The sequence below is a fragment of the Manduca sexta genome, chromosome 10, assembly GCF_014839805.1.
Source record: "Manduca sexta isolate Smith_Timp_Sample1 chromosome 10, JHU_Msex_v1.0, whole genome shotgun sequence".
NCBI classification, from domain to species: Eukaryota; Metazoa; Arthropoda; class Insecta; order Lepidoptera; family Sphingidae; genus Manduca; species Manduca sexta.
Genome location: NC_051124.1, coordinates 11,878,029 through 11,896,098, shown reverse-complemented (window position 1 = coordinate 11,896,098; position 18,070 = coordinate 11,878,029). Strand labels below are relative to the sequence as shown.

General features: G+C 35.4%; 1 protein-coding gene across 3 annotated transcripts in view; it reads left to right on the top strand.

Moving 5' to 3' along the window:
• The window catches only part of LOC115453903 (sialin), a 69,194-nt gene extending 55,635 nt beyond the window's left edge, over positions 1-13,559 (top strand). For all 3 annotated transcript variants that reach the window (XM_037437230.1, XM_037437232.1, XM_037437231.1), the window contains exons 9-12: positions 7,258-7,405; positions 8,171-8,311; positions 8,853-8,938; positions 9,254-13,559. In XM_037437230.1, coding sequence (XP_037293127.1) covers positions 7,258-7,405; positions 8,171-8,311; positions 8,853-8,938; positions 9,254-9,421 — 543 coding nt within the window. In that variant the 3' untranslated portion in view covers positions 9,422-13,559. The remainder of the gene's footprint in view (positions 1-7,257; positions 7,406-8,170; positions 8,312-8,852; positions 8,939-9,253) is intronic.
• The last annotated feature ends 4,511 nt before the right edge of the window (positions 13,560-18,070 follow it).

Genomic DNA, 18,070 nt, shown 5'->3' with positions numbered 1-18,070 from the left:
TTGTCATCATTGTAATCTTGTTTCGACCTACTTTGTACAAGATGGGCATCATAGCAGTAGAAAATTCAGTCACATCAAAATAGACGTAGTCTAACTTTTTGATTCAGAGATATTTAGCAAATTAAGATAATAAACAAGAACTTCAAGACTTGCCGTCATCTGAAATCGATACAAATATTTTTTTTAGCACCTATAAATGTCAAGTATGAATTCGCTTTGATTTAAACCCATTTAATTCAAAAGTTAATAGACGAAAAAAAATCGTTAAAGGTTTATTAAATTTTTGATTGACTTGATAGTATAATGATTTCTTATATTTACGCGAATGTTAGACATTGAAATTAAACTAATTTTTCGGATTCTATCGCGGTTTTTTGTTTTTTATTTTTCTCCCGACGTTTCAAAGACTTCAGTCCCCCCCGTGACCATGAAGGCTGCAAAGTCTTCGAAACGTCGGGAGAAAAATAAAAAACAAAAAACCGCGATAGAATCCGAAAAATTAGTTTAATTTCAATGACTTGATAGTAAACAGTACTTACGAAACTTTTAAAATCGCTATTTTTTTCAGATACGATAGGTTACTTAGGAGCCATGGAAATATCAATTTGTACAATCAAATCATTCGAGTGATATGATTAAAGAGACTATCACGCACAACGGCCCGACCAACTAAGGGCTAAGTGCGGTAATAGGAGTCCCTCAACATGCAACATTATAATATCAGTCCTGTATTATATACTGTCCCACTGTTTGGGACGGGCCTCCTCTGCTACTGAGAGACATAGAACATTAAAGAGCCTAAAAAGTACCTATTTCCTAAGATCGATATCCTCGTAAGATCTTTCTATGTTACTTGTTGCCGAGGAAAATCAATCAACCTTCGACCGCCGCTATAAATCTCATTCGGCATACTAAGACGTATGTTCGTATGCGTTTGGCAATTACGAGTGGGTAACGTGGCCTTCAGCGCGTGATGTTTTTCCTAGATCTTAAAGGGTTTTAGTGTTTAATTTTTAATTAGTGACATGCATGCGGCGATAGCCTAGGTTGTGGAACGGACTGCCGAGACGAATATCCACAGGTCCAAATGAAGACGGACTCTATACCAGAAACCTACCATCGTGAACACCTATACTCCACATATTAAACGCATTAATGTGACTCGATTCGACCCATCTCTTTTTACACATATCACTACTATTTTCTAAATGGTGGGCTGAGATGAATCCAGAGCATCTACTTACATCATTGATTCTTGAAATGGTCTAGGTGGACTCCCAGAGGTCCATGGGAGACTCGACGGAGGTCCACGAAAGTTTATCTGGTTTTAAAGAATTAAAATTTTGGGTAGACTTCGCCTATCAATATAGGCAGTTAATATTTTAAGAAGTTCAGCGACTGTTATATGTAAAAACTTGCATATTCTGGGGAATACGGTAGAAATTTAGCTGCAGGGGTCCACCGGAACCAGCAAAATTTTGATAGTGGTCTATGAGAAAAAACGTTCGGGAACCTCTGACTTACACACTAATTCAATTACACTTACCGCCATTTTCAATAAACGATCCCGATTGCTTCTTCGATCTATCTAAAAAATGGACCAATCAGACCAAAGCATTTTGACATGCTTACAAATGAGTTATTCTGATTGGTTCATTCTCGGAGTCGGATTGAAGATTGAGATTGAGATCGTTTATTGAAAACGCTGTTAGTGAGCCTTCTTGACGTCAACGTAGACATAAAACAAAGGCTTAGCATGTTTCCAACATTTACTGCATTGACCCCGTAAAATGGCCATAAACGCCAGTGTAAACAAGGTGACATTGATTGGCCTGTCACTGTCTCCCGACCTCGGTCGCGCCCCTGCTATAAAACCCAGACGTCTTTATGGGGTTCGGGAGAAAATGCTAAGAATGTTATGCAAAGATCGCTGGTAATGCCTCAATAATGGTACAACTATGTTTATTTTACTTTAGATATACCACCTAAGTAATTTTTGTACTTTGCTGGGAAATAAACTTTATTATTATTATTATGTTGTATCTTTCCTGCGGGAAATCACGGCATAAAGGCCGGTCCTTTTGGAAGGCTTGCGTGGGGACACGGATCCAACACGTAGAGGCCCCTTTAAGATACATTACTCTAGTTGGGGTTTATACACCTTGCGAGTACTCTCTCTGTCTGTACTTATGGAGGAAATACAGCCAAAGACAGCGCTTGCAAGGTGCAGGGACTATTGCAGAAAAGATGGGAATTATATTGGGTCTATGGATGGAATCTAGCTGGACTGGTTGCTGGGCTATTGATTGAGACAACGGGACGCCTGCCAAGTAAAATGTCTCAATCTTATGTATTCAAGGCAGACGGTGACTTGCCCCCCACTAGATGGGCATCCCATAAGTGGCGTAAGCCAAGAACGCAACACCGCTGTGGGTGGCTTAAGGGTGTCGAGAGGTGTGCACCGATTTGACCATCGCGGGTCGCTATCGCGTCCCGGAGCGGGCTTCCTCGCTATTACGCAGATTGAGCACTTCCACCCTGGAGCTGAGGTTCTTAGCTCTTGCGACTTCCACCCCTAGCCGGCCAGTTAAGGCAAGCCAAGGGTCAGGGGGTCGCATTTAGCCCCCACGGAATCAGGGAACGCGGTGTCGCCACTCACCGTCGGCTCGCCACAAAGCCGCCCCTGCGGGCTTATTATTATTATTATTAAAAAGATATTAATGATTTATGAAGGGTTGGAAAATAAATGTGTATAATATACCTTAGAGACCGTTCAAGTATTATGGAACGCAATTTGGAGGCGAGGGGGGGGTCTTGTAAAACGTTATGATGCGCTATAGGCTGGTTGGTTCGAGCAACGCGTTATGTAACATTGGATTTTTTATTTTAAGACAAAAATAAAGGTATTTTAGCGATTTTCCGCTATCTTGTGAAAAAAAAGTAAGTTTAGAGTTACATAACTTTTTGAGGGACGGCGGGGGCGTACAGGAAACGTGACGGCGCGTTACATAGGGGGGTGGGCAGGTCAAAAATCTTAAAAAATTGCGGTACGTAATACTTGAACGGCCTCTTAAATGAAATGTCTAGTCAATCGCAAGGATCTGAGTTCCGTTTCCAAGAGATGCGACTAAATATGTATGGATTTTTGCGTCGATAAATAAATAGATGATAAAACGAAACAGAAAATCTTCTGTGCATTCAGCGTCACAGTCGATTGGAAAATACAGCATTTGTACATATTCGGAACATTGAGAACAAAAAGTGGTTATCGAGTTTTCTTTCTCATGCATGCGGCGTTATGGCCGGTCACAATCGGTGACGTCACAGTATGCTATTACTTTTATTAGACAGCTACTCCTTGCACCAAATTTAGAACTATGATAACTTATTTGTTATAAGCGCGGATTTTAAAAAAATCTTTTTGCGTTAGGTTTTTGATGATATACATTTATATTATCCCATAAATATATTTTCAAAATGGCAATCAACTGTCCTATTGCACGTCTTTCATTATGTAACCCTATGGTTTAATGTATGAGTTTAAATATAGAGTGAACAAAAGCGCACACCTATTAATTAAACCCTTCATTTGTTCCTCACCTCATATTTGTATAGCCCAATAAAAGGACAGTCGGTGTCGTATATCGTATCCAGTCGTCCCTCCGACTAGACGGCTGACTCACGAGGTGAACGCACAGCAGCTGACGCGGCCGTACAGGCGAGTCGACAAGTGATTAGCAACATATTCAATAAATTTTAATTTGACCAGCTCGACGATGCTAAATCTGATAGAGAACTCGAGTATACCACTCTCGACTGTACCGTAATTTTCATATTTTATGTAATTCTTTCTGTACGTATAAGCTAAAATTTTATTATAAAAACCTTATCGTTTAGTATCCACTTGTGCATTCGCCAGTAAGCGTCCTATTACGGTGCGCTGAGTAATACGTGTGCGGACTCCTGCGGTGGTATTATTAAATCTCGCAGCACCACGGCTAATTACGTCAAATTAACTGCCTGACTCCACCGCGTTGGGCCGTACACGGTACAGCACTATTTAAGATGCTCTTTTTAATTGAGTAAACTATGTAATAAACCTTACAAACGCAACAATGTATCCGTTTTGCTGCGATGAACTTTGGAACTATTTTAATCTGAGAATTTAAATACGGAATCTGTCAAAATTGAAAATGGAACGATCTTTGATCTCCGAGCATATTTTTTTCAGAAATGTGACATTATCAATGAGTTTTTATTACTATTAATAATATTTTTTTATGTACTATGAAAAGTTTAGGCTGTATACTTCATGGCAAGAATCATATTTTTATTTCTTTAGTGGTTTACAAGGGTTCTAATTTGCCTTACACTTAACAACAGACGCGTTAAATCTTTATATAACACGAAAAGAATGAACTTAGTTTTGATTCCTAGAAATCTCATCTCAAAAAGCAATCATGCAATTCTGAGTAAGGTTCGATTTCACAATACTAAGAAAACAAGGCGTAAAGGAAATTAGCTGTAATGGCATGCAAAAACATTTAATGGCCGCATTAAGTCGGCTGGGCGGCTTAGATGTGCGATGGCGCCACTGTTGCATAATGTTAGGGGTCCGTGAAGCGAATCGGATGGATTTTAGGCTAGGTCTCTGCACGAGTACTGAGTATAGTAGATTTTTTGTTGCTTAGTTACTAATTACAGCCGTTTTTACTAAACGATATCAAAGTCAATCTTCAATCAGATTCCTAGAAGGAAACTACTAAAATTTAAAAAAAAAATGTAAAAAAAGCTTCTAGTTGGTCCATTTTTAGTGGTATATCGAAAAAAGTTATTGGAATTGAAAATACATACGCGCGTATTACATACGCGGAATGACTCTGGCTCTGAGGTTCCAGGTTCGAATCCTAACTCAGGAAAGTAGTATTAGGTTCTCTAATCTGTATTATCCCGGAGTCTAGAATATATATAATAGATATGGCACTGCTTGCCCACTATCAGTTCAAGGAACGGAACACGTGGCGAAAAGTTTGTGCCTTGGGTAAGGACCTCTGCCGACTTCCTTCAGGGATAAAAGCGTCATCTATATATATTCTTCTAAGATGTTATGATTTAAGGGCAACGCCTACATTGAATTTTCTTCACCAAATATAGGGCAAATGTTAGGTAAATTTACTTCAAATATTAAGTGTTCATTTGAAATACCAAAGGTCATTCTGCCTTGATTGTAAGCAGTGATATGCTATGCAATTTGTTAAATTGTAAAAAATGTCGTCAAACAATATTAATTGAATAACGCAATTCTATAATGCTCACGGAACCATTGGTATATGATAAATCACTGCTGACCACTGCAGTGGGTTTCTCCCGTGACCGATGTTACACGATAGTGTTTATTAAAAATAAAGGACTAGAGTCTATTTTGGCCAAAACCTGTCCAAGTACTGGAAAATATCTTTATCTAAAATATTTTTTACACTAAAATATTGTTTTTTGCGTTCTTAGTTTGATTTTGGTAGGTTACTTACCTACAATAATATTATATATTGTATAGTCAAGGGTAAATCGGTCTTTTCGAAATTATAGGCGTCCTAATTAAAAGACAGATTTGATAGCCGTATTGGTAAAAAAGTGAAAAAATTGCGTATTTACATATATAAGTACAACTATGAAAGCTGTTTTTTTAAATTAGAATATCCGTTTATAGCAATTTACTATTAAAATTAATTAAATTATACTTTAACATTCTGATAGTTCCTGATAAGCTCACGTTTGTCTCGGAGACGTGGTCAGTACTTTATTTATTTTAAGGACCTTATTGCGTAATGAGGTACCGGTTTACCTACCAACAGAAATACATAAATTCTTTAATAAATTGTTTGTATGTATTTTTAGCAATCTACCTTCGAAGACATTCGCCTTGTGTACATTATATTACTATATTTATTTCATACAAAACTAAAGTGTATATTTTATGTTGAAGTTATCCATAGGTTTTGCTTATTAAACACTTTTCGAAAATTATCTTTGTGTCTACAATAACTTCGATTTAATAAGTTTTCAATCCGTTTTAAACTCATTCCGTACAATTTAGATCATTTAACAAATCACTGTGCAATCTTAATCAACCTCGCTCACAGTAAAAATCTATATTTATAAACTAAATTACGAAAGCATTAGTCACACGTAAACGACCTCGAGCCGCGAGTCGAACCGGGGACCGCGCGATGCTAATAAACCGGCGCAGGCGCCAGTGACTCAGACCTCTTGGAAACGGTCGTGTTTGATGTTTAAATTGAAGTCACGTCTATGCGAGAGAACGTTTTTTTATTGGACGTGTCGTGGAATGATTTTGGAATATTAATGGTGCTGAAAGGGACCTTTGTAAGTACGTGTATCATGAATGGATAGTGTTTGAAGGGTCACAGAGACCTATAGAGTTACCCCCTTATTCATAGACGTTATTTATCTAAGGACGGAGCATTGCTGTGATAACAAGTCTGTTTCTCAGCTTTGTTTATCGGACGGCTTGCTGTTTGTTCAGCTTTGTTTATCTGATAGCCAACTAGATTCAAGTTGTATCTCAATATTAGCCAATCACAACGGCTCTATGTCTACGCACTGCGAAGGCTGCCATGCCGTCACTGAGAAACAGACTTGTTATCACAGCAATGCTCCGTCCTTAGATAAATAACGTCTATGAATAAGGGTTTAGCCTGTTAAGAGTTATTGTGCAGCATGAATGAGGTATTCTACTAGGTATTTTTACAGTCATGGTTACAAAGTGCCAGTTTGGAAGTTGCTTTTTGTATGGTTAACCAGCTCGAATACTTTCCTTCGTCCAATCTGGATTCTTTTGTCAAACTTAGCAATCTATTTTCTTCAATATTGTTGACGTATGAAAGGAGAAAGGGGGAATCGAAGGCAATAATTGTGATATCTTCCCATGATAGCTTCCTCAACTTTGCAATCAAATCTGCTATCAAATCAAACGGCTATCAAATTTGGTAAAGTCAGGTATATGACGTATGAGAGGAGGGAGGAAATGGAAGGTAAAATCTAATTCATTGGATTAAATTCTAATTCATTGGATTGGATTTAAATCATTTGAATGATTTGCAAATTAGGAATACCGGTTTCCCTTTCGGAACATATCACCCTTCGCCACTGATACCTGAAGCACAAGATACATATTTACTCGTCACGATTATAAAAGTAAGTGAATGTTGTATTTAATGTTTATTAATTTGTCTACAGAACGGCCTGCTGTCCTCGCTGCCGTACTTGGGCAAGTACCTGTGCGCGCTGGCGTCGTCGGTGCTGGCTGATCACCTCAGGCGGAGCGGGAAGCTCTCCACCACCACCGCTCGGAAACTCTTCACAGGGTTCGCTGTTGGATTGCCTGGTAAGATACTATGTAGGCCTGTGATTACTAAAGGCTGGTCATGCGTAGAAGAGCCCAGAGAGAGAAGTTTTACTGGTGGTAGTGCTCTCATGTGTGAGTCCGCAAGGTACAACCGTAATGTCTATTTCTGCCGCTAAACAGCAGTGTGTAGTCACTGTTGTGTTACGGTTTGAAGGACAGCAGTTTGTACAGTTTGTAGCCAGTGTAACTACTGGACATAATAAGACTTAACATCTAATATCTCAGGATGGCGAGCGCAGTGGAATACTTTGTAATTTGTTGAATAGTGTTTCTACTGTTTATGGGTGGTCGTATCGCTTACCATGAGGCGAACGGCAAGCTCATCTCGTCATTCAAATAAAAAAAGGGAATTTCTTTAGTTATGGGATCATTTGAATGGATTCCTTGAGCTCTGGTCTTTTGGATTATTTTCCCGTTTCGACTAAAGCCAGATATCTCGCCTCCGGAATTCTGTTTATATGCTTCTTAATCTATACTATTATATAAAGCTGAAGAGTTTGTTTGTTTGTTTGTTTGTTTGTTTGTTTGAACGCGCTAATCTCAGGAACTACCGGTCTAAACTGAAAAATTCTTTTTGCGTTGGATAGCCCTTCGTTCGGCTCCCGGGAAAATATATAGCGTGACTTTTATAACGGAAAACTTTAGCCCGAAAAACTTTAACACGCGGGCGGAGCCGCGGGCAAAAGCTAGTAGATAATATAACGTGTGGAATACAATAAATTTTGAACTGTATTTATTTTACAGGCTTGCTGATGATAGCTGAGGCGTCCTTCGGCGAGGACCGCGTGTGGTCTATCGCGATCTTCACCACCGCCCTGACCATCAACGGCGCCGTCACCGCCGGATACCTTGGCAACGGGCTTGACATCGCGCCTAACTTCAGCGGTAAGTGTTGCATCTCGCTCTTACACGCTTTGTTTTACTGGCATGGGGAAATGACCCTTCTGGACCTGATAGTGAGTGCGGTGGGGTTCAGAGTCGAATGACGAGGAATGATTCTTCCCTAGTCGACACTTTAATGTAGTTTTAAAAGTTTCGTCGGTTAGATCGTCAGTAGTAGAATAAGGAATTAATTTATAATACCTATTTAAAGGCCTGGCAATTGCTTCGGTGATGTAGTTGTGTGTGTGACGTGTGTCTGCAGTGCTGAGGTCTCGGGTTCGATTCCCGGGTCGAGCAGTGATATTGATATTGGGTTCATCTGCTCAGTATCAGGTGGGAGTCTGGAAATGCACGATATGGCGATAGGTTCGCTCCTACCAAATCATGGTACGGAATATATACCTAAGAAATTGGGTGCACCAGTTGCGTTTCTGCCTATCCCTTATGATATAAGGCGTGTATGTGTCACTGTTTAAAGAGTTCACCTTAGCGTCTGGAACTATTGTATATTATCCTATTTATGTTTGTATTATCTCGATTCCAGGTACAATCTTCGGCATGGCCAATACCCTGTCCTCGTTCGGCGGCTGGCTCTCCACTTTCATGGTCGGAGAGCTCACCAAAGAGAATGTAAGTTTTAGTTATTGTAATAGATAAATACCCAATTACCCTTACATTTAGATCAAATTTTTATCTAATAATTTCATTTATTATATACGATATAGTATGCTTGTTCGTCACATTATGCACTTGTATTGCATGCGCGGTATGACTACCGTACCTTATAGTCTCGGGTTTGAATTCCGTTTCGGGTAAAATGTCGCTGGATGTTTGCTCAGCATTGACATTTGCCCGGTATTGAGCTCGGACAACGTATCTATGTAATAAAAACATCTTAGCGTCTCACCACGTCACTTTGCTCATTGTATTAATTTTCGCCAACAGAACACAGTAGAACAATGGCAGATAGTGTTCTACATCCTCGCGGGCACGTACATGGTGGGCGCGCTCTCGTTCGTGATCCTGGGCTCCGGGGAGCTGCAGTCCTGGAACTCGCCCAAGGTCACCCAGGAGAGGCGGGAGGACGAGCCACTCAATGAAGAGAAGGTCTGAGGTAACGTCACGTTGTCAGGCACGTCGGGGTGGAGTTCACGTGAACATTAACTTCGCCATAGGCTTCAGATATGTTAAATATTTCAATATGAATTGTGAAGTAATTTTTCAAAATAAATTGACCAACGAACTTGATGTAAAATTGTACAATTTGATATTATTTATAAAATAGTTATCCCTCGTGTTTTTTTACATCAGAGAATAAAGACGTAATTTTATAATATGTTCATATTAAAAAGTTAGCAAATTTGAATATCAAAATTATATAAAACGTATAATGCCTTGTGTAAATGTTAACTTTATATCAAAATGTTATCTTATTGGAGCTTCAAATATTATATACAAAGTTTTTGAAAGTATATAACTGTTGCTATAATATATTTATAGTTTACAAATTGGGATTTAAAACTATAGAATTTTGTAACGTTACAGTTTGATACAATATACACGAATAATAAAAGACTTATACTCGTCCAAAATTCATTTATTGCGTCTGTTTTGTAAGTATGTAAAACAATTTTAAATATAAAAAATAAAACAATCATAACGCAAAAAAAAAATATTTACATATTAAACATAGCTACGTTCCAACATAGAAGAGAATATGACGTATATTCTAAACATAAGTTGACTTTGCATCTGATTACCTTTTTGTTATGACGTTTTATTTGAAATAAAACCTACAACTTCGCGGCTTCGCATTTGCTATTTCAAAACCATCGAGATCATTCCAAAGCCTGCTTGACAACATAAAACGAATTTAGCACAATACAATAACTTTATTATTTATATGTATTTAAGAGACTGTGTTTCGATACAAATCGATGCAATACGCTCTTCTATTTTAAGTGTCATGTCGCGTTGTGTTGACTTATTATTTTAGGGACGATTTTTTAATCAGATAAGTTATTAATAAAATATAACGTAAACATGGCAGTTCTATCGATAGAGTTGTCTGACTTCTTTATTCGGTAGGGTTATAATTTATTATGGATAACTATCTATGAAAAATCAGTACTCAAGGCGTCTTTCACGTTGTTTGAGTAAAGACAATTGTCGAATGTAATATAGGGCGACAAAATACAAAAGTCAAGCTCCCAAATAAATAGTAAACAAAAGAGTAGTAACTCTTTTGTTATATGCATTTCCTATTTTATACGATTGATTTGCGAATAAGATTTACTCAAACACTATGAAATAGGCCTTTAGGAGACCTTGTCATAAGTTAAAATAATTTTATTATTCAAGGTCGAAGTGATCGATTACATTTTAGGCACTACAATGAAACGGTAAAATACAATTACATTTTGTAATTTACTTTTCTTTCATAATGAAAGAATTTAAGTAGTCCATTTGTACCTTATTTAATTTTTAATGTATTGTTGAATATTCATATTTTTTTTTGTTCAAGGGATCAAAATAATAAGTTCTCACAACGCGTGGACGTAAGAAATATGTTTAAAAATATTTCTTAATGTGAAAAAAATAAAAAAAATCAAAAAAAGGCTGTTTAATATAGATTTAATGTGATGTTAAGTAACAAGCGACTACCGGCATGCGCAATGGACATTCGATTGGATTGTCGTTTGTATATTACTGACATGGCTATCCGATCTACGTAGCCTTTTTATATAAACTCAGATTTTCAATGCTAAAAATCGAAACCGAGACCTCTAGTTTCAATTCGACTTCGATTCCAGTATCGATACAAATTGATATTATAATTTGAATTGGGTTTGGGTGCTGTGACACCGAAAGTTTTTCAAGTTCTTTGACACGAGATATTTTAGTGTAGTGTGCCTATCGATATTAAAAGGTTTCGAATTGTAAACAATATCGATTAATGACTATAATAATTACTTTAAAAGAAAATTTATTAATATTTTTGCTTGAATAAAATTTGTTTTAAATACATACCGATGGTCGATAGCATGTCAGTGAATTAACGGTGGTCCGAGCTGTTCGGAACCCGACTCATTGTTATGATTTTAGTATTTAGCGTCAAGAAGTCACAAGTATGTTATCGCTTGAACGGCTTTGTGTTGCGATGCACAGTCATTACAATAAAATATTATACGTACTACCTTATAGTATTCAGAGGAGATCTAGCAGAATTTCAAACAAAAAACTGTATTTTTTTTAAATTAATTATAATGCAAACAATAATTATATTTGACCATTCCAAAAAAAAGGATTATTCATCGCAACAAGCTGTATCGAGTTATTTGTAATGTCATTTACAATGTATAAAATATCGATATTGAACAATCGATAAACATTGTAAACGATGTCACGTTAGAAAGTAATTTTGTTGGTAAATTCAACGCGTTTTGGCGAACTTGTGTCATAACAAAACCTTGTTTTGATAGCGATATTCTATGCCTATGTGGATAGCGCATCACTGTGCGAAACACGACGATAAATCGCCAATGACATAAAATACCTGATGAAATATCGTTTCTTGATACATTTCGTATGCGATATTTATTTCGCTATGCACAAAGGTAACGAATATGGTTATGAACAGGGCTTATGCCATATTGCATTTATTTTTTTGATTAGTGATGTACCGATGATCGTCTGAATTTATCGATATTTTTATTTTATTCATCAGTTGAGTGGTATATCATTAACGATTGATGTACATGAGTATTTAGAGACGGTTCCGGGATCAATGTTGAAAACCAACAAAATTACACACCATCGTTTAATATTTTGGTTCTTATAATTAAATGAATTATTAAAGAATTTGCGGTTTGCCTGAACCACACGATATTATGACTATATTGTTTCTGAATAACTATTTTGCCAATATTAATGTCACAATATTCTTTTATTTTTTTGTAATTTATGCTTACTTTGTTTTTAGTCGGCAACATGTAAAATTCTTTAATGATTTAATTAATTCTATAAGCAATCGATTTCATTTTAAACGATAGTGTTAATAAACTTTGTCCGTAAATGTAAAACAGACGGGCGAAGATGATTTCTTGATTTGTATTACAATGTAATTGTATTTAATTTAAGTACCAATTTATTTATTTTTTTACTGCGTGTATCGAAATATTTAGGAAATTCAAAGCCATTCTAGTTTACCAGTGGATTCGTGACCATAGGCAATCCTCGTAATTTTTTTTTTGTACCGTAAGACATAGATTTAAGTGTTAAGCCACGTACGCAACGAGGCGGATCATTACGATACAAAAACAGGCTAAATTAATTTTAAAAAATGTGACAAACTGGTGATTCAAACTTTATTTATTAACTTTTTTATACTTCGATTTGAGGTATTTTTTAAGTTTTGATGTCGGTAAATACGTATAAAAATACGGTTAATTAAAAAAAAGTTTGCCGCGCATTTATTATTAAATAATTTGATCAGTCTGTTTTGTCGAATGGTCCGTCCTCATTTATTACAAGGGACAATGCATTATGTTATTGTGCATTTCGACAACTGTGATAAAGAGCCTTGTCTATGGTGCCTTAACGCTACGCTAGTTGTTACTCTATGGAAGCTCTCAAAATTCTGAATTTATTACAAATGTTACGGCTATTTGTAGTTCCTAAATTACGATCAGTATTTCGGTATTTTTTGTTTGTCTGTATGTATTAGACGGGGTAGACGCTGGTTTAGTAACTTCATTTAAATTAATTGTGGAAACGATCAACTCTAAATTATTTCTTATCGAATAAGATTGAGAAATAAATGTACACTCTACATCAGTCTTTAGAAAAAAAAAATCTAATTAACCTATGAAAACACTCAATTTCTTTGCATTAGTGTTTCTGAAAATAATTAATAAAATCTTACTTAACATTTTGCTATGTTTTTTATGTACTCTGTGGCGTCTATTTCGTGAATATTTCCACAGACAATGGCCAAACTCCTTCCAACATTTGCAGGGTAATAAGTCCATTTTTACATAAGTATTGTCTGTGGAAATCGATTAGTGTATTCAATACGTTTATGTATCATTTATTTAGTTAAATGTATTTAGTTAGTTTAAAGAAATTAGTTTGGCCAAATAGTGGAATTAAAATAATTTTCGAACTAACAATAGTTTTTGATTACAAACGTAATCATTCAATGATTAATTTATTGTATAGAAGTATTGCAAAACAATACAATTGTCCAAAAGTAACGATCGAATACAAAATCTCTTAGGTTAAGAATTTATTTGTATCAAATACATTTGTGTGAAAGAACAAAATGCTTTTATAAAAAAATAGCGAAATTTAAAACTTAATAACCGTTATATTCGAAATTAACTGCTTCCGGCTTTTTCCTTTGAATTGTTCTGTTGGTATGAATGTTTGGTTTGTTACAAATATTTATGTGTATATTGACTTTGTTAACGCGGGCGAGGGAGTGACGGATCAGTATATTGCTATTGCGTAGAACATTGCGAACCTATTTTCGGCTCTTTAAATTTTCTATCTTGTATATTTAAATACAAATATTTTGCAGATTTTATCGTGGTTTGGGACCGTGGATCGCAGATGACAAAATAATATAAATATTACTATAAAATCTACAAATTAGTTTTATTTGAATATTTAACTTTAGCGTAAACATAAGAAATCATTATTTTGATTACAATGGTTGCGCTATCTTAACTTGTAATTGGATGTATGAGCAAAATGCCAACTTCGATATGAGAAATTCTTATTAACCATAATCTCAAAGCAATACATCTGTCGCCCTTCCCTGTGTGTAACAGGCATTTGATTTTTAAATTGTGACGTGTCGGTGTGACTGATTCTTTACTTAAGGCAATATGTAAGGTGCGTTGGGGTAAAATCGGACGCTTTTTCGACGTGTTAAACAGTCTTCTCGAATTATTTTTTTACAATAATTCTATAAGAGCTATCATAATGAATCATTAACTTAGCTATATGTTATTAAATATACTAAATGGTATATATTTTTCAATCCCTTATATATAACAGTTAATGTTTTATAGGGCTTTAAAAAGTACCATACTTTTAGAAATGTGTGAGAAAGATAGGACCTTCACAGGTATAGTTCGGACTACTATCTAAAATCGTCTATGATACAGGGATTCTAAAATCCATAAAAAGAGCATATTCTGATCTAGATATTCATTTATAAACATTCAAAAAAATTATAAATTTCGTAAGATATTTTTAGAAGCGAACTTTGTTTTTTTAATAGTTCTAGGCATACGATCATACCCCACATAAGTGACACTGTCGATATTTTTAAAAGTATTCGAAGAAATAGTACAGACACGTGTAAATAAACAATAAATTAACCAAATCGACCATTCATCTGAGCTAAAAAAAAATACACAATTACTGAGTTCAGACGTTTTCGTGTATAAATTTTGATAAAAACTTGCAATATTTTACAAGTGCTAGATCGAACGATTTTTATCCGTTCTTTAACGACAAATAATTGTATGGGTAAAGATCGGATCTCGGGGAATATACGTGTTTCGACAAATTTCAATAAACAAGTCACAAGATTTATTTCCTTTATGATAGTATATACCTAGAAAATTAATTGAAAACAGTAAATACTCAATTAAAATTAGGCAAATTCTTGCATGGGGTTAATCCGGATCTGCCAGGGAACGACAAAACATCGATATTCTGTTTGTTAGCACCGTAAACATTATTTACTTGACGGATTCAATCATGTGAACTAGTGGAACGTAGGGTACAAGATGGGGTCGCAGGTAGTGTTGTCCGAAAACAAAAATTATAACACAGTTACGAGTTATTTGATTTATACGATGTTATACCTCCTACGATCTTACCCCAACGCGTAATGAATGTGAAAATTTATTTGTTAAACTACGACAGCTATGTACTTGTGTACATTTTTTTTGAAAAATAAATATTTTACCAAAATATTTTTTCTGTTTTTATTTTTACTAAACAATTTTGCAGCGTTATTTTAACAATAAATACGTTTTTTACCAGTTAATTTAAAAATAAGACACTGAAAAATATATCTTATTTGTATCACGCTTAAGGCTGAGATTTTATATTTTGCATATAATTGTCTTTTTATAAAACAAGTTTTTATCAGATGTCTAAGATTGACAGACGCCAATGACAACATACAAATAGGGGCGTAGTTACCGCCGTATCTAAAAAAAACTACTAAGGAGTTACTATACAGAGTGTTTTAATGTATAACAGAGGTTAGAGCAAAGACTAAATAAAACAAATATATAGGTAACTTATAATATATTTATTGAAGAAACATTACATATGAGCACAGCCTAGCTGTCCCTAAGAAGCTCTCGCTCCCGACTAAGTTACAAGGCAAGGTGACGTTCGTACAGACTACAGCCGATACGAGTGACGTGCGGAACGGATCCACGGAAACACACACACACACACTTGTTCATTAATAACTAGTATAGCCTGACCGGGATAAAACGACCTACTTTGGTGGCGCCACTGTCGCTTTTTCGTTGTAAAGTTTACTTTGTCAATACAAGAAATTAGTTCCGTATTTTACCACATAGCAAGTCTTTCCTGGCCAGGCTGTATACAATGATATTAATCTTATTTAAATACATATTATTATACATGCAGAGGTCTTTTAGTTTTGTCAATAAGATCAATATAAAATACAGAAAAAGATTTTTTGACTTTTTATTCGATCGTCTCAAAATGATAATTTGTTATGATTTTTGCATAAAACAATATAAATAATTAGGTATGTAAAATATAAAAATTCTATCATGGATTTTACTGAACAAATATAACAAGGTTTTCAATTTTATTTAGCAATTACAATAGACGATTGAAATGATGTATTCATAAGTGTAATGATTTCTTATGTTTACGCGAATGTTAGACATTAAAATTAAACTATTTTTCGGATTTTATCGCGGTTTTAATATTTTAGTTTTCTCCCGACGTTTCGAAGACTTTGCAGCCTTCGTGGTCACGGGGGGACTTCGTACATGTTGTTAGTCTGTGTGTTTCCAGTGGCCTCTATAATACAGTGACTACCGTGAGTTGACTACGCGCTCGTCTTATCACAGGATTTCGTTTATCAATTAATTGTGGTGGGAATTGTTATATGGGTTTCGTCATTATCGAAATAATAAAAATGAAGTTATTTTTAATTAATATCTAGTTATCCTTGATAACTAATACAATTATAAAGTTAATTGATTAAAATATAATTACACTGTGAAAATAATATGGTAAAATTAATGCCTATTTTGACGTTATGATCATTTATAAGTACTTAGAGACCGAAATATAAACAAGAAACTTACAAAGCAAATTCATTGCGTAATGAAAGTAGTGCCGACAGAATTTCATCTATATAATATGTTCAAATATACCTGATCACTTTTATATATTATACAGACCATCTATAATAACATTTTAATCAGCTAAAGATCCGCTAACACCGTTCGACTCTACAAGAAATATACATACATTTTGAATCAATTGCACAATAATCATAAAAGATTATATCATAGGACAAGTAAATATATAAACTATTAAAAATATATTTCTAAGCAAATACATGAATAAATTGTAACGACAAAACCCACATAACTCGCGCACCGATCACGAAACTGTGAAACATACTGCATATAGTAATATCACATGAATGAGTGCATCGTACTCTAATGAATCGTCAAACCCGCGCCGACCAGAGGGCGCGCGTGTCGGCCACTGTCGGCGACACGCCCCGCTAGGTGGCGCTGTCACTACGTCTAGTTATATATACGAGATCAAAATTAAGCGGTATTGGTTTCATAGCCATTGTAGTCTATAACACAAAGGTAAATTTCTTTTAGATTTTATGGAACTGTAACGATAAATTAAATAGTTGTTATACATATTTTAATAGCCTAAGGAAATATTCAAATACACTAAACACAAAAGGTAAATTTATTTTCAGTTTCGTGGCAATGTAACGAAAAATAAAATAGTTGATATCGTTTTAAAGGTCTCACGAAATATTCAAATACAGTATGATAATAAGGATAGCATTGAATCAACAACGGAGTAGAATTACATTTTAAAAAACTCCATACTAGATTTGCTATAAAAGAGAAAATCAAAAACACTTTTTTCTCATCTAAAAAAATAATAACCAAAACTGATATAAAAACAATATCGCTTAATTTTCACCCCTCATATAATAATATAATTACAAACTAAAATAACATCAACTGCGTCGGTTACCCTTACATAGCGATTTGTACTGAAGCGTGATATATCGTGTCCCATGCACAAACGCAAACCTATGCAACTTCAAATTACTTCACTTCCTTCTATACAACTAAACCGGGATGGCACAAGGTAATCTGCCAAATTATAGTTTACATATTTTCGTCAGTATATTGTTATTTATAATAATAATAATATCAGCCCTGTATTAGATACTTGCCCACTGCTGAGCACGGGCCTCCTCTACTGCTGAGAGGGATTAGGCCTTAGTCCACCACGCTGGCCTAGTGCGGATTGGTAGACTTCACACACCTTCGAAATTCCTATAGAGAACTTCTCAGATGTGCAGGTTTCATCACGATGTTGTCCTTCACCGTTAAAGCGAACGATAAATTCACAAAGAATACACACATGATTTTTTTAGAAAAGTCAGAGGTGTGTGCCCTTGGGATTTGAATCTGAGGACATTCG